Source organism: Equus caballus, chromosome 16 (assembly GCF_041296265.1).
Source record: "Equus caballus isolate H_3958 breed thoroughbred chromosome 16, TB-T2T, whole genome shotgun sequence".
NCBI lineage: Eukaryota > Metazoa > Chordata > Mammalia > Perissodactyla > Equidae > Equus > Equus caballus.
Window position 1 is genome coordinate 43,963,159 of NC_091699.1, and position 22,717 is coordinate 43,985,875.

Genomic DNA, 22,717 nt, shown 5'->3' on the forward strand with positions numbered 1-22,717 from the left:
GCATCTCTTTCAGTTTGTGGGAAGCCCACACGGCCATTTTGGTGCGCCGGAGAAAGGAGGCCACGGCTGGGGAGGGGTCCAGTCAGTTGGGACAAATAAGAGACAGGAAGGGACTGCGAAGCGTGAGACAGCATCGCCGGAGGAGCCTCTCCCTGTGCGCCCAGGAGTGGGAGTGGGGATGGAAAGAACAAAACAGAACAGCCACCACTCCGAAGTACCCAGGCTACGGATTTTGTGCCTTAAGGTCAAGTTCATGCCAGACGGATGGCAGAAATTGAATCTCTCGCGCGCGCGCGCGCGCGAGTGTTTGTGTGTCTTCCACCTTGGGTGTCTGGAGGATGGAGAAGACTAAGAACAAGAATTGCGCTCCAGTGTGAGGCACTGTTCAAGGGGGGCGCCCCTCGCGTGCTGGAGGTCGGGGGACGCACATCCACCAACCCCTCGCCGCCAGGGTCCCAACAACCGCAGGTGTCTGGAGGTGTTTAGAAGTTCCAGTGCCTGGAACCCGGTTTTGCTGAACTTGCAAGCTTCTCACCTGAGGGCACTCGCCAAGATCCAGCCAGCAGGACTATGCATGGCGCATGGATCGCAGCCAGATGCTCAATCGCGCACCCCAGTACCCAGATCTACTAAACGGGGGGCGTTGCAGGATGTGTGCGCCCACCCTATTCTCCAGTCCCAAGGCTTAGGGACCCTCCCCCAAGGGTACGAATGGGGAGGAGGCCCGCCAAGAAGTTCCGTGGCAGGGCAGCAGCCCCCAGTGCAGCCCCAGTGGGAGCGGCCTGGGACAGGCGAGCCAAGGGGTACAGCACGAGAAGTCGGGGTTCAGCCTCTCGCGGGTCGGCGGCTTTGGAAGGAGCGCAGCCAGCCAGGAGGCAGTCAGGCAGCGGCTGCGGAGTGGACCTCTCTCTCTCAGCAGATGCCTGGGGGATGGGGAGCCTGCAGAAGGGGGCTCGATCAGGGAGTGTATCCCGCCCCCCTGTACCCCAGCCCGTCGTACGGCTTTAAAATCCTGCGGAGTTTGTCATAGGCCGGCCTCACCACGCATGCGCAAAGGCAAAGTTGAGGTTTTCTTTCTTTTCCCCCCCTTCTCTCTCTCTCTCTCTCTCCAGCCGCCTTTAGTTCTGCAACTTAAAAAAAAAAAAATCTTTTTTTTTCTCTGAGAACACCAGGGGAAAGAGGAGTCCAGAGAGAGGGAGGGAGAGAGTGAGGCAGTTGGCCAGGAGGGCCGGGGGGTGGGTGGGGGGGACGCGGTCCCTGCGGTCGGTCAGTTTGTCTGCGGGGCACCGGATCGCGTGGAAGGCTGCTGCGAGCTCCAAGGCGCCGCCTCCGTCGCCCAGAGTCCGGTTCGGTGCGGCCGCTGCCGAGCGAGCTCCTCCCGCCGCCGCCGCCGCTGCCGCCGTGCCCCGACCGCCCGCCGCCCGCCTGCTCGCTCTCCCGCCCCTCGGGCCCCGGCGCCAAACGAGGAGGTGGGCAGCCGCGCCGGCCATGGACCGCCAAAGCTGAACAGCCGCCGCGGAGACCCCCGCCCTCGCCCCTCCCCAGCCCCACGTCCGCGGTGCCCTTGCTTTTCTTCGCCCTTCGCCCTGGAAAGGCGGGGAAAAGAGGGGGATTAACCCGAAGAGAGAGAGAAGGGGGTGGGGAGGGGGGAGCCAGTGCCTCCCCTGGGGCAATCGCCCATCGCCGCCCGAACCCACCGCGCCCGGCAGAACGTTCGGGGACGACTTTTACCCATTATGCGCCCCCTTTTTGCCAAACCCTAAAATGAAAGGACAAAAGTTGGCGCTGACTTTTGCAGCTCGGATGGCGACTTGTGCGTTTTCAGCGGCATCTCCCGGAGAAAAAGCCATGCGCGCCTGATTGTTCTGTGGCCCCAAAGCTGCAGTGGGTGTGTGTGTGTGTTTGGGTGTGTGTCTCTGTGTGTACACAGACGTCCACACACTCGGCCGCAGGATCAGCGCCTGGAAGCAGACGTTTCGGCCACAGACTTGGAGAGGAGGAGCTGAAGATCAGGAGGCGTGAGCCGCCGGGAGTTTGCAGAATCCATGGTGTGAATGAACTGGGGGCACCTGGGCGCACGGATCTCTCCCCCCTCCCCCTGCCCCGGGCCAGAGTTGAGCAGTGGGGCATTTTTTTCACCCTCTTGTGAAGAATTTTTTTTTATTATTTGTTGTAAAGTCTTTTGCACAATCACGCCCACATTTGGGGTTGGAAAGCCCTAATTACCGCCGTCGCTGATGGACGTTGGAGAGGGAGCGCCTCGCCGCGGAACAGTCGCCTGCGCGCCCTCGCCGGACCCGCGGCTCCCTTGTTGCGCCCCGGCCCGGCCCTGGCCCTGCTGCTGGCAGGCGGGCTTCGGCGCCCCCTCGGTTTCTGCGCGCATCCCAGCGCTGCTCCAGCTCGGGCCCCCAGACTCGGGCGCCAGTGACCGCTTCGGCTCCGATTCCCTGTGCCTGACTGACGCGCCCAGGAGGAGCCGGCAGCTCTGCGCCGGATCGTCCCCCCAGGCTTAACCCGGCCGCTCCGCTCGGATTCCTCGGCTGCCCTCACTCTGGTGGCGACTTCCTCCCCGCGCCCCCTCCCCCTCGCCATGAAGGTAGGTGTTCTGTGCGCCGCCGACACTCGCCGCTTTTTTTCTTCTTTTTTTATTTTGGAAGTTAACTGAATCCCCCCCTCCACCCCCCTACCTCTTCCTATCCCTCCATTTCTCTTACCGCCTGGAGAGGCTGGAACTCCCGCGTAGCTGGCAAGGACCCCTACCCCTTCGACCCCCAACCCCCGCACACTGCCTCTGTCTCCCGGGAGACCTCTTCTTGTCCCAACAAACGTTCTGCAGATCTTTTCGATTTTGGAGAAAAGGTGGGGAAAAGCCAGGGCAGAAAAACTAAGTGCAGTTCACGGAAGACTTTCCTTTTGCTCTGAGAAACGCGAGTGTAATTTACTATGTATGTTTCAGTAACAGGATAATGATTCAATTCAACAAATATTTACCAAGCGCCAACTGCGCGGGCAACGTGAAGGTGTGTGGCCGGGGCTCGGAAAAGGGAAGGGGACTCCTTGGTTGGGAGACCGGGCAGCGGGACTAGGGACCGACTGCCCAGGAACAGAGGCACCCCGCCCCCCCCCCCCCCCCCCCCCCCCACCGCCCTCTGCAACCAGAGGCCAGGTTGCAGACTCGTCGCGGCCCGGGAACCCAACGCTGCAGGCCCTGTACCTTTAAGAGTGCCTGGCGGGGGGCCAGCACGCACCCCGGTTCGGGGAGCAGGGTCGCGTTATTAGCATTACTAGCCGCCACTGGGTGAGCTCCGGCACTTTTGCCGCTGTGATGGGGGCGGGGAGTGCTGGCAGTGGTGGCTCTAATCCTGTCCGCTGGGAGAGCGCGCCCTGGCCCCCTGCGCGGAATCTGCCGTGTCCTTTGGAAACATTTGGGCCTCCGCGTTGGGAGAGCGGGCGGGGGGCAGTTTGTGAACTCTTGTTTGTTTTAATTGTCAGTTGTATGTTAAAGCCGAGTCACACACTCCGAGGGTCACCGAGAGTTCACTTTTACGAAGAGTTAACATTTCTTCCTGCAATATAACTTGCTATTTTCCAAACAGCTTTTCCTCTCGCTGCCCCCCAAGTTTCGATCCTTATTTCCATTTTTCTTGATCGCTCCCATTTTTCAGTTGTCTAGAAAACAAGGTTGGAATTAGAATTAAGAGTTTCCTAAAAGCAAACAGATCTCCCCTTTCTCCCCAAAACAGGTTTAAAAAAAACCCCAAACCTGGAGACCCCGCGGCCTTGTTTTACTTTCCAATCCCAGTCTGGCATTGAAGCCCCTTCTCCTCTCTGCTCTTTTCTTTAAGCGGACAGCTCGCTGTTTGGAAGTAACTTGGAGTCAGCAGTGGGGTCGCACCTCTTCAGCCCCTGCCCTCCCGCCAACATTCACTGCTGCTCCAGCCAGATGCGGAGACTTCGTTTCTAGACAGCCTCTGCCAGGGGAGTTCCGAGGGGCCGATGCTGAGAGCGCGCAAGCGATGGAGAAGCAGTGGAAATTGTGTGTCCGAGTGTGTGGATCTGTGTCCTGCCTGTGTGTGTGTGTGGGGGGGGGGGGTAGTAAAGGGTCAGTTGTTCTTGGGTCTTGGACGTACTAGTCTTAGTCCCACCTGGCCCCACAAAAGAGGACCCTCCCCAGGAGGGCCGGCCTCAGAGTCCGCTGCCTTTTCCTCCTCTTATCGGAGCGCCCCGGTGCACAAGGGGTTAGCACCTTGCGCGCAGAGCTCGGCTCTTCCCGCTGCCTTTTCATCCCCGCGGTGCGGTGCCGGCTGCCCCCTGTTGGCTGCCTTAAGGTAGGACGCCTCGGAGTCTCAGTTCCTTGGAGCAGGCGGGCAGCCGCTCGCCTCTCTCTCCCACCTCTGGCGCTCGGTTCCTCTCTAGCGACCACCACATCCCGGGAGGGCCCCTCCGAGGCCCCCAAAAGACAAGCTGCACTGCGTGGCCGCTGCAGTAGGGAAGGGGCCATGGATCCGACCCAGCAAGTTGGGTTCAGGCGAGTGGAGGAAGAGTTGCTAGCTACCTCTTCTCCGGGGCGCTGGAACGAGAGCATCGCCCTAGGAGGCCTTGGTTCTGGCCTTGGCACTCTCACTGGTTCTTTCTGTGGTTGAGGAAAAGTGTTGTTTTCTCTCTCTCCGCCTCACTTTCTTCATCTATTAAAAAGTAGAGTTGAAACTGCCTCTCAAGAGTGGGAGTTGAACTGATTTTTAATTTTCTTTCTTCTTCCACGGGACACTCTGCTCTTCCTCTGGACAGAGTTGACAGCCCGTGCTGAAAGAGTTAGACATGCTGTGTGAGAAGTTGTAAGTGATATTTGTGTGTGTGTGTGAGTGAGTGAGAGAGAGGGGGAGAGGGAGAGAGAGGGAGGGAGAGGGAGGGAGAGAGGGAGGGAGGCAGGGAGAAAGAAGGTGTCTTGCAGTCTGAAGAGTCTTGTCCTGGGCAGGGCGAGGGGAAGCAGAGAACAGAGGCAGACTTAGCCACCATTCTTCCCTTGGAGACTCCCTGTTACTGGACCTGCTCTGGGTTCTGAGTCTGGCAGAGGCTGCTCACGTTCCTTGCATTGATTTGGGCTCGAGAAACTCCCTCCACTTTCTCTCCCCCACCCCAACACAGACGGTGCTATGGACACATCCTGGACGCATGGGGCGGCCGCGGCTCCCCTGCGCCCAGGCTAGAGTCGTGGGGGAGCGCTAACTCCTTGTCTGCTCCACTAAAGTGGACCTCCTATTGGCCTCGACCGGCTTAACTTACATCATCCACTCCCGCTTCTCTTGGCATTCCCCCGGGCAGGACGTCCCAACTTTGTCCCTGCCACTGAGTTTTTCTCCCGCAATTTTCTCCATCTCTCTCTTTGCTTTAGGGAGAGATCACAGCGGGGAAAACAAAATTTATTTCCCACAAAGAGCTGAGATTCTTGGAGTTTTCTATCCTTTTCGCCACTGCGAGCCCAAGTCAAACTCACTTCTTCCTCCTGGTTGATGTCCCTCATCAATTCCACTCCCAGAGACTTGAGGAGCCCTGGACGCAAAGAGCCTAGTGGAAAGGGATGCTTTGACGGGGTGAGGTAGCGCCAGTGGACGAAGGTTGAGGATATTCGCCCTGCATTTGCGGAATTTCTCTTTAGGGCCCGCGGGGCCGAAGACTTGGGTACTAGGCAGGTCTGTGCGCACGTTCCGATGCCTTCTGCGGCCCCGGAACGTCCTCTAACCAGTGGTACGGTTTCCTCTCTCCTACCCGTCCTCTCTCCTGGCCCGCACCCCAGGTGATAAAGAACGGTTAGGAACACCTTTAATCCGATAGGAAAGCTTTGGAAGAGAGACTTATTAAGCAGCCACTACTTGAGCTGTTCTGGGTTGGAAACAGGGGCGCGCGAACGCCCTACCCCCGCCTCACCCCTCCCCGGGGTGTACTTGAACCTCTCAAATGCCCATAAGCCTCCTCCCCATCGCACATTAGGAAGATACCAAGGATCCTTACAAAGTCGGCTTTCCCGGGCCCTGAAAGTATTCTAAAACGTTTAGCCCGTTCTTTGGTAAACTCAGCTTTTGCCTAGAACTTTTGTTTTACTCTGGGTGTGACAGTCCGCGGGGAGGTCTCATTTCGTACTGTCTTTTCGGGTCAGATCTCTTGGTAAACAGGCAGGGATGTTTACCCTACAGAATCGATGTATTTATTAGTGAATTCGCCATGGGTTCCTTCAATCTCTCAAACTTGTGGGGCCTTTTCTGGGTTGTTCGGAGATTGGAGCGGGAAGCGGGCCAAGATGTTTCCGGGCAATCGCACGGGGGTTAAGTGGAGACGCTACTCGAGGGGTTCTCCTGCTGGATCCCCTTGGGACACCTCCGGCCTAACCCCAGCCTGGAGCTTGGGATATCCCTGTCGCGGAGACCCAATGGCCCACTCCCAGTTGGCCACAGGGCTGGGAACTGGTGGACTCTGCTCGGGGTCGTCTGGCCGAGAGTGGGTTCGGTTTGTGTGGCTTCCCCTCTAACAAAGAGATCCGCTGTAATCCGCCGAATCTGTTATCAATTTCTCGGCTGCCCGAGCCCCGCCCCGCGCGCCCCGCCCGCCCGTCGCGGAGCTCGAAAAGTGCCCGCGGCCAGCGGCGGTATCCTCCGCGGTCTTGGAAGCACGACGGGGCGTGTGTATCTGTGCACGCGTGTGAGTGTGTGAATGTGCATGAGTGTGTGTGCGTGCGCGGCCTTGGCCGCCGATGGAGAGAGTCGACTTTGCAGGCTGGGCCGCGCGCGAAGCCAGACCTCACAGCCCACCCCCTCCCCTGGAAGAAACTTGACACTTCGGGCGGGGGTGGGGAGGGAGACGGAGCGTTCTCTTTCCTAGGCTGGGGAAACCCCAGGTTTCTGTTCTCCGGGATGCGCCCCCAGCTTTGTGGCGTTTTGGGGACCAGTGGGCCAGGGGAGTGGAGTCCTGGTTAGCGGGCACCAGGGACCACATAAGCATTTCCTTTCAAAGAAGCCCTGAGGTGTCCGGGCCAAATGGGCGGCTGGCAGGGAAAAGCCGTGGCACGCTCCTGCGCCTCTTCACGTTTCCACCGCCACCTAGGTCCCTACAGTCCCTTTTACGGCGCAGGTTCCAGGCCAGGCCCTTCCGACGCCTGGAGGAGGCTTACCTTTCCTTTCCCGAGGAAGGGGCTCCCTTGGGGTCTGCGGGCGGCGCAGCGCGGCCAGGTTACACTTATCAGAGATGTAAAAGGGGATTTTGGAAACCCACTCCTCCTACCCGCACCCGGCACCGTCTCGCTCCTCCGCCGCCTACAGGTGGAGAAGTCACCGGTGGGGAGGAACGCCAGCGGAAGCTTCCAAGGCCGCCCACTGTCCCCGAAAATCTTCCTGACCAGAGCCTTCGCCGCCGGGGCTCTCGGTGCCCTGGAATCCAGGGGCTCCGCCGCAGCGCGGGAGCCAGCGCATCTCTGGCCCCGTCGGGGCTCACTTGCACCGGTTCTGGCCTCGCCCTGCACCCTCACAGTTTGGGACTGACCAAAGCGAGTCTGGCTCGACTGACTGAATTGGGCTGGAGGGTGGAGAGGCGGCGTCCCAAGGCCAGGCTCACAGTGCCGCGATGGCGAAGTGGCCGACAACTCCAGAGCAGGACCATAGGAAACTGGAGTCCTCCTTGGCTCCCTTTCCCTTTTCTCCGTGGCAGCTGCCAGGAGTGGAGACAGGAGCAGGGTGGGAGGAAGAGTGAAAAATCAGAATATGAGGAGGGCCGGGAAGGAATTCTCTCCCAGCACAGAGAGACCCAGACCCCATTCTTTCACTGGGGTGCCTTCCCATCTCTAGGGTACACTGAGTCCGAGGAGGAGGCCGCAGGCAGGGGAGGGGTACAGTTTTCCAGTTTCCTTGGGAGAGCAGATCTCTTTCCCCCTTATCCCGTGTCCCCCATCTCCTTCTCCCCACTCCACTCAGGTTTAAGAGCGTCCTAAGGAGACCTAGGCTGCCCTTCCCCCTCTGGAAGTGGCTTCCTCCAAAGCGGCCCGTAAACTGATTATGAAACATACGATGTTAATTCGGAGCTGCGTTTCCCAGCTGGGCACTCGCGAGCGCTGCTCCCCGGGGCCTCGCCCCCCACCCCCTGCCCTTCCCTCCCGCGTCCTGCCCCCCAGCCCCCACCCCCGCGCCGGCCACCCCGCCTCCTCCGCAGCCGCCGGCGGCGCGCTCCACTCGCCTTCTTCGCGCTCCTCTCGCCCATGGAATTAATTCCGGCTCCACTTGTTGCTCGGCCCAGGTCGGGGAGAGGACGAGGGTGGCGGCGGGTTCCCGAGTGAATTCCCGAGGAGGGACCGAGCACAGCGTGGACTAGAGGGGAGCGAGGGGGTGCGGGACTCGAGCAAGCAGGAAGGAGGCAGCGCCTGGCACCGGGGCTTTGACTCAACAGCATTGAGACATGTTTGTAATCGCTGGCGTGCCCCGCGCGCAGGATCCCAGCGAAATCAGATTTCCTGGTGAGGTTGCGTGGGTGGATTAATTTAGAAAAAGAAACTGCCTATATCTTGCCATCAAAAAACTCACGGAGGAGAAGCGCAGTCAATCAACAGTAAACTTAAGAGACCCCGGATGCTTCCGTTGTTTAAACTTGTATGCTTGAAAATTATCTGAGAGGCAATAAACATCTGCTCCTTTCTTCCCTCTCCAGAAGTCGATTGGAATATTAAGCCCAGGAGTTGCTTTGGGGACGGCTGGAAGTGCAATGTCTTCCAAGTTCTTCCTAATGGCTTTGGCCATATTTTTCTCCTTCGCCCAGGTTGTAATAGAAGCCAATTCTTGGTGGTAAGTTCATTCTATGTGCATATTCTTTATTTTATTTGAAGCTGCATTTGTATGATGCTGCAATATTTAATGCTGAATCGTGACTTTGGGCTCATTTATCTATTACATATGTATATATATTTTATTTGTATATATCTTTAAATGAGAATTTTCTTTTAATTTGCTAATATTGCAAAGCTTATCTTTAGCTCCATAGGGAATTGGAACCTATAAATCTAGACCTCTTTCTATGAGGCCCTTGTTCAGATGTATGCTTGTTGTACATCATAGAATAAAAGGGGACCGAAATCCAGTTCTCTAATAATTGTAAGCCTATCTATAAAATTTACTTTTTGCCACCTCTAGGTAATAAAAGTGATTTCCAACTTTTATTTTCTGTCACTTGAGGTTATTAACCTTCAGGGTCTGAAGTAGGCAGAGTTCTAGGAAGACAGCTCAACTCCAAGTGGGGAGGTATTTGGGCTTGAAATTTGATCAAAAGGAGGTTAACTTGAAGTAGTCAAATGTCCCTAAATGAGGGTTTCTTTCTGGTAGGGGCCTTGTAGATAGACTGCAGTATATCCAGAGGATTATTTTTGACGGTGTTCTGGATATTTTTCCCCTGTAAATGAACAGCGTTTTTCTGACTGTCAAACATGACTTCTGTTCACTGGATACCCCGTCTTGGGTCCTTCACAATCACATAAGGAGCCCTTTTAAAATGTCCAGAACATGGTGAATTTCCTTCAGTCTGTATACTTGTCCCACTGTTCTTCCATCAGTCAAAAGGAACTGCTATCTCCTGCCGGTGTCTAATTGTGTCTACTCTCGGCATTCATACGTTTTCAAGGCAGATCAGTCCAATTTGTGGGGCAAAGTGAGTCACTTTCTCTAATGTCAGAGGCTCGTCCCTGAAACCGCCATTTCCCCCTTTTCTGAGGGGATTTCGGAAATATTGGTTCTGGTACATGGCAACAGGGCCAGGGAGGGAGTGAAAACCCTAACTGAGGAGCCAGATGGCGGGATGGGAACTACACAATACCTCCGTTTTCTGAGTGGAGTTTAAACAGAGGAGTTTTATGAAGCCCTTCTCATACTTTGTCATGAAGACAAGCAGGAGAGAAAAAGCATCTGTGTGCTTAAAACTATGTATTGCTGACATGCTTTCAGGGGGCCCACCTCGAGAGTTCACGTAAATCTTGAATGCACATCTCCCCCCCCCCCCTTTTTAGGTCGCTAGGTATGAATAACCCTGTTCAGATGTCAGAAGTATATATCATAGGAGCACAGCCTCTCTGCAGCCAACTGGCAGGACTTTCTCAAGGACAGAAGAAACTATGCCACTTGTATCAGGACCACATGCAGTACATCGGAGAAGGTGCGAAGACAGGCATCAAAGAATGCCAGTATCAATTCCGACATCGGAGATGGAACTGCAGCACCGTGGATAACACCTCTGTTTTTGGCAGGGTTATGCAGATAGGTAGGAAACCATTTAACATTTTTAAATACATGTAAATTTTTCTCCTGGAAAAAGTCTTTAGAGTTTACTTACAAGCTTGATAAGGAGGGAATCTTCCAGCAGGGTGATAGCTTAGGGGATTTTTGTCATTGTTACTGATAGGAATTCTTGTCCCCACACCTGATTATAAGTTTTGGACTTTTTTAACCAAATCAGAAAGGGAGCATCAAAGACACCTTCATTTTTCTGAAAACTTAATTTTTCTAAAAAGTATCTTGTTTAAAATAGAAGCAGAATGCTTATTGTGGTTTCTCAAAAATAGATGAGGAAAGCTGAGTCATTTATATCCTTTTAAACTTCAAAACTTTCTTAACTGTTAGGAGTTTCCTAACTTAAGCCACAATTGAGATGGCCCAAGCATCAGACTAAAAATTGTCATCTTTCAGAATGCTGGATATGTTGGAAGTGAATAAGGTTTTAATTTTCCTAATAAGGATGTTTCCGGAGGCTATAGAGATATATATGTTAAAAGCTTTATTTTTAGTCCCAGAAAGAATTTTAATTAGAAGGGATCCAATTTACATTTGTGATTTTGGCAATTGAGATAAAAGCACGTGCTTTAGATTTCAACCTAGAAACTTAAAAAAAAAAAAACTAAACTAAACCTATTGCCCACAGCCTGATTCTTTATTTTAAATGCATTGTTGAACTTGTTATTCCATTCAGGGAGGAGGTAACATTAAAACTGGGCTAAAGGCAAAGAATTTGGAAAATCAGTTTGCTCCTGGTTTGGTTGGATAGCACAGGATACTGTCTGACAGATGTGGTCCTGTGCGTGTTTTCTAGTGTGAATATTTTAGGTTTCTTTACTTTTATGCAAACAAGCCCTTATAATTGATATGGCCGCAGTGACTCCTAAAATAAGAAGCCATTTATCAAAGCAATTAACTGTTTATACTGACTGAAGATAAAAAGTTGGCTTAATATCCGTCACGGATGGATAAAATGCTTTTTTAAAAACCCTGAAAAGTGCATTCATTGAGAACAAAAAAGAGTTGTCAGTGGATGTTTGAGCCAAGCGGCTTCATAAACTAAAATAATACAGGACTGGAAGCGGGTCCTCTAACTGAATGGGAGAGGGGTCTGTAGCCTCAGCCCGCGGAGTTTCCTAGGGGCTTTGTCCTTCCCGTTAATGATTACAATGTGCTAATGTATATACTGGAATCTGAATGTAGGAGTTAAGCTTCAGGAACCTAGGAGTTTGCCCTGAATGTGGGCTGCCTTCCTAGTCCACTGGGGGTGTGGCGGAGATTTGATTCTCCTGCACTTTGATATTGTGCATGAGCTTAAAATTTCCTTTTTTTAGCTGTATTGCAATGGTGAGTTGTCAGCTTCCCCCCTCACCTGTGCCATGTATGTTCCCCCTAATCTGCCTTCCTCTCAAACTATGGGACCACTTTTTCGCATGTATATGAGTTAGCAAAAATCGTGCACCTCTGATGCTAACCAGGAAGAAAAACAGCAATTAGAACTGTTTTTCTGTGTAGTCACTCGAACACAGCTTTGATTTAAAATCCTCTTCTCATCTTCATACGTAGCCTATTTGGGACCAAGATGTTCACAATAAGCTATCATTTGCTAAGTGGATTTGAGTTCTGCTGCAGATTTATTTAAAATGTGGTCCAAGATTCAAAGAGCCTGCTTCCTCAGGAACTCAGGAACACTTTCCTGAGTACAAAGGCCTGTATTTAATTGTCCCTTGCGAGTACACTCTCTGGTCCTCAGCTGTGTGGTGCTACCATCTGGGTTGATGGGAAGTGGGTGGGAGTGGAACCTCCTGACAGCCTCCGAGGGAGCCCTCCTAGATGCTATCACCAAGTCAGCTGATGTCCTGGGAAGAGGAGAACACATGTAGCATCTCTCTTGCCAAAAGTTGCTGGTGCCTAGGGTCTCAGAGCAGAAATCTGCTGCTGGGCAGCTTGTGGTAGAAAACTACAGGGCCTTCTCTTTTTTATTTATTTTAAAAAAAGATGGAGAGGAGAAAAACCAGAATAGATTTTTATAGAAGAGGGACATGGACTCAACCCCAAAAGTGGGGAAGTCACTTAGCTTTCACCTTTCTATTTAAGGCTGTGCCTGGAGAGAATGAGCTAAGGGAAAACTTCAAACACCTTTGATGCTGAAAGGTGTGTGTGCGCGCCTGCTGCAAAGCACTCAGTACCCCAGGGACACGGAGAGCAATTCTTGTCCGTGAGAATCTGACCCTGAGATGGGGCCAGTGTCTGAGAAACTCAGGCTGCCACTGCCAATGCCTCCTCCCTCATTTTTCTAGGGTGCCAGTTCCCTTGGAGGCACTGTACACAATTGCCTCGTGGAGGGCCTGCTCTTCATTTTGGAACTTTCTCATTTTTCATCATGCTACCCTTTTCTTCCAGCTTTTGTCTCCGTTTCTTCTTTGTTTGCGCGCTGTGAAAAGATACGTAAGAAAGGCACCATTTTTAAGGAGTGTGAGGATCCGAGTAGATGTCGATTTCACAGGGAGGGAAGCCTAACTGAATCATCAGTGTTCCATCCAGAGTGACTGTATCCACAGGCTATTAGCCAAAGAGCCCCTTTCAAACTGATGTTTGCCCTGCAATGACCAATTAGCTTAGAGATTTCTACTAGGTTTGTATTCTGGGGCAAAAAAGGAAATGCTCAAGATACACTTCAGAAAAAAGCAGCATTATCATGTTTTGTATAAAAGCCCTTTTATGTTCTATGTAGTCACAGGACAGTGTCTTATTTTCCTCTATCTCCAGAGGATTGTTTATCTCTCTTCCTCTAGCTACCTCCTTATTCTACAAGTCTCCCCTCCAGGGCCACAGCGTTTTCTGTATTATCAGTGTTAATCCTCAAATAACTCCCTAGAATCTGTCTGCCCTCCTTATTTCTCTTCACTCCCCTGATGTTCTCTGCCTCTCTAATTCGAGCGAGATAGATGTAACACCCCACAGGAACTCTGCATCCTCCTGCCAACCACCAGCACACTCCTCAAGTTACTCATTTTTTAAAATGTGGGAGGGAAGGTCTGTGGTAAATCGGAACCATGGCCATTCCTGGAAGGGGGAATCACAAAGGGCTGTGGATTGGTGTGGAGCAGAAGTCCAAGAAAAGGGCCAATGCTTGAATTGGCACAGCCACTCTCCTGCCCTGCCGACTGGCCCTTCTGGTTAGGGCTGAGTCCTGTTGTCAGCTCTTCTTATGCCACCTCCCCCCTACCCCCCAAAAAAAGATCGTTAGCAAGCTCTTTAAGTGTAGGAGAAACCGATTCTGGTATAGAGATTCCAGTGCCAGAAGGGGCCTTTTTCCCCTAAGCATCTAGTTCAATACCCTTATTTTATAGTTGAGGAAAGTGAGGCCCCTCTCATCCTGCCCCCCCAGGCCCAGCTTCAGCTGGCTGGGTGTTAACCCTTTCTCTCTCATAGTACAACATTTTTATTAAGTGGCTTCTTGTTACATATAGAAACGTCTCCACGTACAAGTGGAAATTAAGGTAGTCTAGGATCCCTCCATTTTTCTCCCTACAAATAAGGCTTTTTTATAACTGTTTCACAGGGAAATATTCTTTACTTTAGGGAAGGAGAAAACTTTTCTCCTTTAGGTTTGTATACTTTTGACAAGTTTGGGAAAGGAGAAAGCTTTTTTTTTTCTTTTCCTCTTAGATTGTGCTTTTTTCCTTCTTGCTATTGTTCTGACACTTGAAGGCAGAGGCTGTTGGGGAATGGCAGAAGTGACGTTAAAAACAGCAGGCTGTTTAAAAGTAGGCACTCATCTTGAACGAGACGGATAAGACCAATCAGCTTGGGATTTAAGACAGGAGAGTTTCCTCTCTTGTTCTCTAGGAACGGGTTTAGAAGTGTACTCTGGGGAAGTCAAGAGCCTTGTCCTTGATGGACTTCATGCTGCCTGATGGAGGAGAGGGAAGGGAGGCCAGAACTACTGTGGCCACAAGGAGTGTGGGGGGCTGCAGTGTCTGGGTTCCAGTCCGGGCCTCAGACCTTGAGAGGCCCTAAGTCTAGCAAATTGTATGCTCCTGCCCTATATGTAACTCAAAATGAAAATAATACCAAACAGTAAAGTAAGCGTAAGGAAGTCTACCCAAATTCTGAGTTTTCCCTCAATGACTTCTTTCATGGGCATTTTTGGAAAGAATAAGTTTGGAATATTTTCAGAAGAGTGGAGAAGATCCATCCAGCGCTGCTTAGAATCCTGCCCGAGGCTCTGAAATGTCAGAGCAAAGATAGCAGGGATCTGCTCCTTCTTGGTCATTTGTTGATTCTCTGTGTTTGGGGGATCTCTCTTAGCTTCCCCTCAAGGCGGGCCCAGGCCTGGGTGTATGTTGGGGATGGGGCCCTCTCCTCTGGGTTCCCCAGCCACCAGGGCCCTGCCTGGGGGCGGCACGTGCGCTAGTTTGTTTTCCTCTACCCCCTCCCTCCACCTGGACCACTCATGGGCCCGGGCTGCTGTGGGTCGGGGGCTGGTCTGTCTGGGGCTCTCCCCGCTCCTCCCCGGGGCCGGGGTGCAGGGCAGGCGCCCGGTGACCCGCGTCCTCGCCCGCAGGCAGCCGCGAGACGGCCTTCACGTACGCGGTGAGCGCAGCGGGGGTGGTGAACGCCATGAGCCGCGCGTGCCGCGAGGGCGAGCTGTCCACCTGCGGCTGCAGCCGCGCCGCGCGCCCCAAGGACCTACCGCGGGACTGGCTGTGGGGCGGCTGCGGCGACAACATCGACTACGGCTACCGCTTCGCCAAGGAGTTCGTGGACGCGCGCGAGCGGGAGCGCATCCACGCCAAGGGCTCATACGAGAGCGCGCGCATCCTCATGAACCTGCACAACAACGAGGCCGGCCGCAGGGTGAGTGCCGTCCTGGCTGCCCGACCCGGGCTGGGCCCCCTCTCTGTCCTGCCATCCACGCCAGCCATGCCTCTCCCTGTCTCTGTGTCCCTCCCTCTGTCCCCCACCTTGCTGTCTCTGCGTCTCTCTGTATCTCTCTCTGCGTCTCTGTCTCCACCTCCCTTTTTATCTTTTCAGATGTCTTTCCCCTTCTCCCTGTTTCTCTCTGTCTCTCTCTCTACCTGCCCCCCCATCTCTCCCCGCCCCGCTACACATAGGCGTCTCTGGAGAAGGGCATGCACCCCAGAAAGGCCTGCTGGGAGTGAATCATCCCGCCTTGGCCCGCTCCAGACGGGGTGCTCCTGCCATTGCCTGAGACAGCGCTTTCTCTGCCTCTTTAATTAGTCCCCAGTGCCATTGGCCAGCCCAGCTCAGAAATAAAAATGTTAATAACGTTGGCCCTCCCCCTGAACATGTTTGTGGTGAGGCTTAAATTTGGGAGAACGGAATTGATTTATCCCAGTGGGTGCCCAGCTGAGAAGGCCCTCACCCTAGCTTCCAGGACTTACCTTTCCTCACCTTTCTTTCTCTTTGCCTCTCCTTATGTCATTAGATAGCAAAAAAAAAGAGCTTTCCTAGGAAAACTACAGCACTTTTAGCAGTGTGGAATTTAAAGGTCTGATCATCAGGCTCCTGGAGGGTGGCTCTGGAGGGAAGAGAGCCCCTCTGAAGTGCCCAGAGCGAACAGTCTTTGCAGGCCCTCCTGAGCTCCCCGGTCCTGCTCTTTCCTTTCTCTGGTCGGGATCCGAAAAGTCTCCCCACAATAGTTAAAAAGACCCTTTTTTCCTGCGGTTAGACACATGGCACTTTATGGCTGCTTTAAAATGAAGGGGTGAAAACTTTTCTTAACTTTGGCAGCCTTGAAAACCAGGGCCATTATTTTTTTGTTTTATTTTATTTTTTTACAGAGCCCAAGGTAGATGCCAGGAACTTTCTGGTCAGAGATTTCACTCTTCTGTATTTTGGGGTGAGGAAAAGGGAAGATAATCACAGAGTAAAATATGGAGGACTGGAAGGAACCTTAGAACCCTCTGGTTGCACACCCTCATTTTAAGGATTGGGAAACGGAGGCCTAGAGAACCACTGCATGGCTGCGGAAGAAAATCAGTGGATTGAGATATAAGGCCAGGTGCTTTTTTATTAAAGTCACGCATGGCTGCTCAGGGGGAAGAGCTATAGGTCTTGGAGTTAAAGAAATCTAGGTTGAAATGCAGTCTGTCTGTTGCTTTCTGTTTCTGAGCCTCAGTGTCCACACTTCCACCTCTGGTCAATGGCCATGGCGTTCCGTTCCCTGTCACTTGGGCTGATTGCGTGGGATCATAGAGTAGGTTGAAGCATATGAGATTACCAGTACTTGATTATTTCTGACCCACAACAATAACAGTTTTATGTGGTTCAGTCGAGGGTCTGAGTTTAGTATCGGCCAGTACTGAGTGCTTGATAAATGGTAATTACTGGACACTAGGAAGCCAAGGACAGAGAGAAGTCAAAGATTATCTAGATAATTCCAGCTAACCTGTCTTCTTCTCAAACTTGATGTTAAACATTTGGGGGTGTCTGCAGAATCTTGCCTGCGGTGCCCTGACAGGTCAGATAATTGCTCCAGATGGAGTGTGGCCTCTCCTTTCTCAAGCCACCTGTGGCTGTGGTGCCTGTGGTGTGAGTGGATTCTCCGGGCTGCAGCCGACCCAAGGCTGCACAGTGGGCATGGCAGCTCGCTCGTTCTGGGAGCCCGTAAGACCTTGCTCCTGTCTTCATAGGGACACGACTTCTCTCTGTGCTTACAGTGTGCCCAGCACCTCGGACCAGAAATGTCTCCAGGACAGAGATGGGGTTGACTCTTCTGGGCCCTGTTGTGCCCATATTTGGTGCTTTCGTCCATCTTTGGGGATTTCTTAGACTTTTCTCCTGTAGAGAAATCATCAGGGACTTAGCTACCAAGAAAAGAGAGGTCAAGGGATTTCCAAGTGGAGAGAGGGGATTTTGGAGAGTTGGAAAAGCACCTTTAATATTATAATTTCACTTAACATCTGCATTGTTAAATAATGGGTTTTTTGGTAAATTTTATAATTCAAGCAACGAGCTGAGCTTGGATCCTGCTTCCAGCACAGTCCCTACTCCCTACCCCCAGCTGCCTAGACTGAGAGTGCCCACCTTGGACCCGGGCAGACATGGGTCTTGTCTTGACTCTGCCCCTGAATGGGATGGGATGGGATTACACAGAAGTCGGTTTTTCTCCAGGATAGTGGAGGTGGGGGAGGGAAGTTGGACTCTGTGCCAGGAAATCATATAAGAATCGCCTTGGGGCATTAGCTTTTATTTTTTCCTCAAAGGGGAGCAAAGGTTAAATACATTTGCAAAACCCTTCCTCTGACAAGCTGAGTGCCTGAAACTCCTTATGCCAAGGGAGTATACACGTTGGGTCCTTTCTTAAGAAAGCCCCTTATGAATCCCTGGAGGAAGAAGGTAGCCGTTCTGGGTGGAAGCAGCTTTCTAACTCACTCCGGCCTCCAGGTTCCTGACAGGCCCCCTATGGCATGCCAAAACCACGCCAACTCTGGAGGGTCACTGGGACAGGAACGGCAGACAGTCAGGACTAGAAATAGGCAGCCGCCACCTCCCAGACTGCTGGGCACAGTGCAGTGGGGCCAGACCCGTGGGCGCTGCTCCTGGGAGGCCAAGGTGACTGGGCAGGGGCCCAGGGCCAGCGCCCTCATCACCCTGGAGAAAGACCAGATTTACCGATTGCATCCTGCATGCTCAGTGCTTTGCTTGCATCCTCTAATTTATTCCTTAATATCAGTGCTATGAGGGTGGTACCATCACAGTCCCCTTCACAGATGGAAAACGGAGGCTTGGAGAGGTGAAGCCAATTGCCTGAATTTCAGGGGCAGAGTCAAGACAAGACCCATGTCTGCCTGGGTTCAGGGTGGGTGCTCTTAGTCTAGGCAGTGGGAGGTAGGGGTAGGGACTTTGCCGGAAGCAGGAGTGAGAAGCCCTGAGACCCAGGCCCAGTTCCCCTACAATCTTGCTGTGTGATCTGTGCAGGCCACTTACCCTCTCTGCGTCACTGTGCCATCATCTAATCCAGCCCATGTTGTAACGTTGCTGGGAGGATTAAATGAGATAAAGAGTGTAAAGGCTCTTATGACAGTACCTGGCACACAGCAGTAATAATAGTAATAGTGAGTAAAGATTTGAACCCTGATCCCCCCTGGGCTGGACCCCCTCCCAGCCCTACCACCTTCCAGCTGGGTGTCTGTGGACAAGCCTCTGAGTATAGCTTGGAACCCATCTGCCTGGGTTGAAATCCTGGGACCCCTACTTCCCAGTGGATGGGTCAGTAACTCACTCTCTGGGCCTCCCTTTTCCTCTCTGTCAAGAGGGGAGGATAGTACCCTCCCCTCTTACACTGGTCATGGGGATTAATCCAGGTGACACAGATGAGGAATTGTGAACAACCTCTGGGGTGGGTATTCAAGATGCAATAGCTGCTACTAATGTTGTTGCTTCTCTGCAAAAAAGAAGCAACTGGAACAATTTTTTTTCCTGTTCTCATTCAAAGACTGATTATTATGATGATGTGTAATGATGAGGGCTAAGAACATATTTATTTTGTAGACTTTTTAAAGAAGGCAACACAAGCTTTCAGGTAGTCAAAAATGAGGAAGAACAAGGCCAGCCCCTAGTTTAGCTGGTGACCGTGGCTCCATCTGGAAGGTGGAGAGGAGAGTTGTTAGCACAGCCCCCGCCTGCGTCTGGGCTCCTCCATGAGTTGGTACAGTGACTGTCCCCTTCTCCCTACAGACGGTGTACAACCTGGCCGATGTGGCCTGCAAGTGCCACGGGGTGTCTGGCTCTTGTAGCCTCAAGACGTGCTGGCTGCAGCTGGCAGACTTCCGCAAGGTGGGCGATGCCCTGAAGGAGAAGTACGACAGCGCAGCGGCCATGCGGCTCAACAGCCGGGGCAAGCTGGTGCAGGTCAACAGCCGCTTCAACTCGCCCACCACGCAGGACCTGGTGTACATCGACCCCAGCCCCGACTACTGCGTGCGCAACGAGAGCACCGGCTCGCTCGGCACGCAGGGCCGCCTGTGCAACAAGACATCGGAGGGCATGGACGGCTGTGAGCTCATGTGCTGCGGCCGCGGCTACGACCAGTTCAAGACCGTGCAGACGGAGCGCTGCCACTGCAAGTTCCACTGGTGCTGCTACGTCAAGTGCAAGAAGTGCACGGAGATCGTGGACCAGTTTGTGTGCAAATAGTGGGCGTCTCGCCGTCCGCCTGTCACCCAGCCCCACTCCCAGGACTCACTTATTTATAGAAAGTACAGTGATTCTGTTTTTTGGGTTTTTTTTTTTTTAATATTGTTTTATTTTTCCCCCAAGAATTGCAACCGGAACCATTTTTTTCTGTTCCCATCTAAGAACTCTGTGGTTTATTATTAATATTATAATTATTATTTGGCAATAATGGGGGGTGGGAACCAAGAAAAATATTTATTTTGTGAATCTTTGAAAAGGTAAGACAAGACTTCTTTTGATGGTGTAGGATGAGGAGGCATGACACATATGGTAACTTAGTTGTGTGCACATCTAGAAGGTAATGGAAATACGCTTTCTTTTTATCAACTGTGGGGTCATCCGGGCCAGGTAGCATCCCGCTGGAGGGGGGCGGCTCAAATCTATGCATGATTTAGCTTCTCTGACCAAAATGAGTTGTAAATGCTCTGGTCAAAGTTGAGAGGTCTCGAGAAACAAACAAAGAAATGAGACCCACCCCCCTCCCCACCAAGGGCTGCCAGCCTGAAGCATTTTCAAAGTGGTAATTTAAAATGTGAGGGTAAGAATCTCATATCCCTCAAAGAAAAAAGGTTTATCATGTGTCTCCTTCTTCTCAAACATTCCATCTGCACATGGTCCTATTCTAATAGCTACTGAAACTTGGGGAGCAGAGAGGAAAGCCCCAGAAATTAAAAAACATAAAAACTCCTATATTAAGACAATGATTGGAAGCTGTTATCGGAATTAGCTTATGAGATTGGAAAAGGATCCTTGAATGATTCTGGGTACTAGACTTTTTGTTTGGAGAGGGGCGGGAGAGGTTGGCTTGGATATAAAGGAGAATAGACTGTCATTTTCTTAGAGATACTTGGTTAGTAAATAATAATAATGAAAATAATAAGTGACTTCCATTCACAGATCCTCAGCTCAGACAACAAGGTAACTGTGTGCAGTTCAGCCCCGCACCAGAGCAGAAAACCTCTTTGAGAGAAAAACGTGAAATCCGCCCTCCCACTTTACCCCAGGCCCTCTCTGATTCCTCCATGCCGTGCTGCGATGTGATACTGGCCACGTTTTCAAGCGGCAGCTCCACTGGATCCCCTTTGATTGTAGGACAGGAAATGAAACATTAGGAGCTCCACTTGGAAAACAGTTCGCTACTTAGGGATTTTTTTTCCGGAAAGTTTTATTTTGAGGAGCAGTAGTTTTATATGTTTTAATGACGTTACTTGGCTAACGGAGTTCACAGAGGTGTTGCACCATTTCACTGTCATGATCCTGTGTTTAGATTATCCACCCGACCTGTTCCTATTACACTGCAGGTATACCCTGAGACTGTTCCTAGTGTACCTGAACAGTTGCGTTTCTAAGGGGGGAAATGTGGTTTAATGGTGCCTGATATCTCAAAGTCTTTTGTACATAACATATATATATATATATATATATACATACATATATATATATAAATATAAATATATCTCAGTGCAGCCAGTAATTTGATTTACAGTTTACTCTGGGGTTATTTCTTGGTCTAGAGCATTGTCATCCTTCATTGCTATCCAATTGGGATTTTTCCAAAAGGTTTCTGAGTTGAGCTTGGGCTGTGGCCCTGATTCGACCACACCTTGAGCATCACGATGCAGCCTTGTTTCTGAGGAATCTAGAAGGTCTTACTCACTGATATGCATGTTGGTTTGAAGATTTCTTTTCTCTTCCCTGCCCCACCCTCTTTCCTACAACCTCCGTTGCTGTACACTTTCCGGAGAGGGCATTACTTGTTTGTCATAGATGTGGAAATGAAGAGACATTCAAAACTTGGGAGCATTGTCAACATTTCTCTTTCCTTAGGTCATTTTGCAGAGTGGAAACCAGTGCCTGCTACATCTGGTAGTACCTATTTGAGTCCCTAAGGAAAATCCAGCTCACGACATCTCTAGCTAGTTTTTAAATGTTTTTAAACAAAGACACCTCTTTCCAAAAAGTGCCGTCAAATGTGTTCTTATCTGAGTTACGTTGTTTTAAAAGTTTGGAAAGATACACATCTCCTGCAACCCTCCTAGGCTTGGTGGCCTTCATATCACCTCAGCCATCTGTGGCTCTTAATTTATTGCACAAGGATATTCGCTTCCCCTCAGTTGCAGTGAATTGCAAGCAAAAGATCTTGAAATTAAAAAGCACTAATTAGTTTAAATGTCACTTTTTTGGTTTTTATTATACAAAAACCATGAAGTAATTTTTTATTTGCTAAACCAGATTTTGTTCCTTTTTAGTGGTTCATGTTTATGAAGAGAGTTGAGTTTAACAATCCTAGTTTTTAAAAGAAACTATTTAATGTAAAATATTCTACTTGTCATTCAGATATTATGTATATCTTCTATGGCCTTTATTCTGTACTTTTAATGTACATATTTCTGTCTTGCGTGATTTGTATATTTCACTGGTTTAAAAAAACAAGCATCGAAAGGCTTATGCCAAATGGAAGATAGAATATAAAATAAAATGTTACTTGTATATTGGGAAGTGGTTTCAATTGTCCTTCAGATACTTCATGTGGAGATTTTTTGAGAAACCATGAGGGATAGTTTAGGGTGACTACATGTCAGAATAATAGAAGAGTGGAGAATTTTACCAAAACCAAACTATTTGGGAACTTCAAAAGATTCCTATATGTAACGGAACAAAAGGGGAATTCTCTTTTCCTATATATGTTCCTCAAAAAGAGAAATCAAGCAGATGGCTTAAAGCTGGCTGTAGGATTGCTCACATTCTTTCAGCGTTATGCACGTAACTTAATTGTCTTAGAGCATGTTGCTGTTGTAACATCTCAGAGAAGAGCAGAAAAGCACATGCTTTTGTTCATGACCGGAATTTTAGTTCAAGAAAGTGCGTTTGCGTTTACCACCGCAACTACAGCACCTCTCAAATTGAAGTTGAAGGACTGAGTGTCTCTGTGCCCCTTTGAAAGTCGTTTTATGAAAAGCAAGCCTTAGTTTGCAGAGAATGAAAACCCATTGGAAACTAAAGGTTCGTTGTGTTAAGTGCAATTAATACGAGTTCTTGTGCTTCTCGAAAATGTGCACTGAAATCTGGCCAGTGCTACACAGGTTGATACGTTAGCCCCTTGCTTTTTTTCTTTCCGGATAACCTTGTAACATATTGAAACCTTTTAAGGATGCCAAGAATGCATTATTCCACAAAAAAACAGTAGACCAACATATAGAGTGTTTAAAATAGCATTT

General features: G+C 50.8%; 1 protein-coding gene across 3 annotated transcripts; it reads left to right on the forward strand.

Moving 5' to 3' along the window:
* Positions 1–1,053: 1,053 nt before the first annotated feature.
* Positions 1,054–20,183, forward strand: WNT5A (Wnt family member 5A). 3 transcript variants are annotated; one of them, XM_023620260.2, is made up of 5 exons: positions 1,054–2,596; positions 8,686–8,819; positions 10,031–10,281; positions 14,863–15,155; positions 19,002–20,183. In XM_023620260.2, the coding sequence occupies exons 1-5, from the start codon at positions 2,591–2,593 to the stop codon at positions 19,458–19,460; spliced, it is 1,143 nt and encodes a 380-aa protein (XP_023476028.1). In that variant the 5' UTR covers positions 1,054–2,590; the 3' UTR covers positions 19,461–20,183. The 3 variants fall into 3 exon arrangements, with proteins under 3 accessions (XP_023476028.1, XP_023476029.1, XP_023476030.1); XM_023620261.2 differs by lacking the exon at positions 1,054–2,596 and adding an exon at positions 8,063–8,277; XM_023620262.2 differs by lacking the exon at positions 1,054–2,596 and adding an exon at positions 8,400–8,494.
* The last annotated feature ends 2,534 nt before the right edge of the window (positions 20,184–22,717 follow it).

Excerpts from the sequence above, each read along its gene's own strand:
- WNT5A (XM_023620260.2), top strand. Across the intron at positions 10,282-14,862 it reads TGGCAGGGTTATGCAGATAG|GCAGCCGCGAGACGGCCTTC; the intron begins GTAGGAAACCAT and ends CCTCGCCCGCAG. Across the intron at positions 15,156-19,001 it reads ACAACGAGGCCGGCCGCAGG|ACGGTGTACAACCTGGCCGA; the intron begins GTGAGTGCCGTC and ends TTCTCCCTACAG.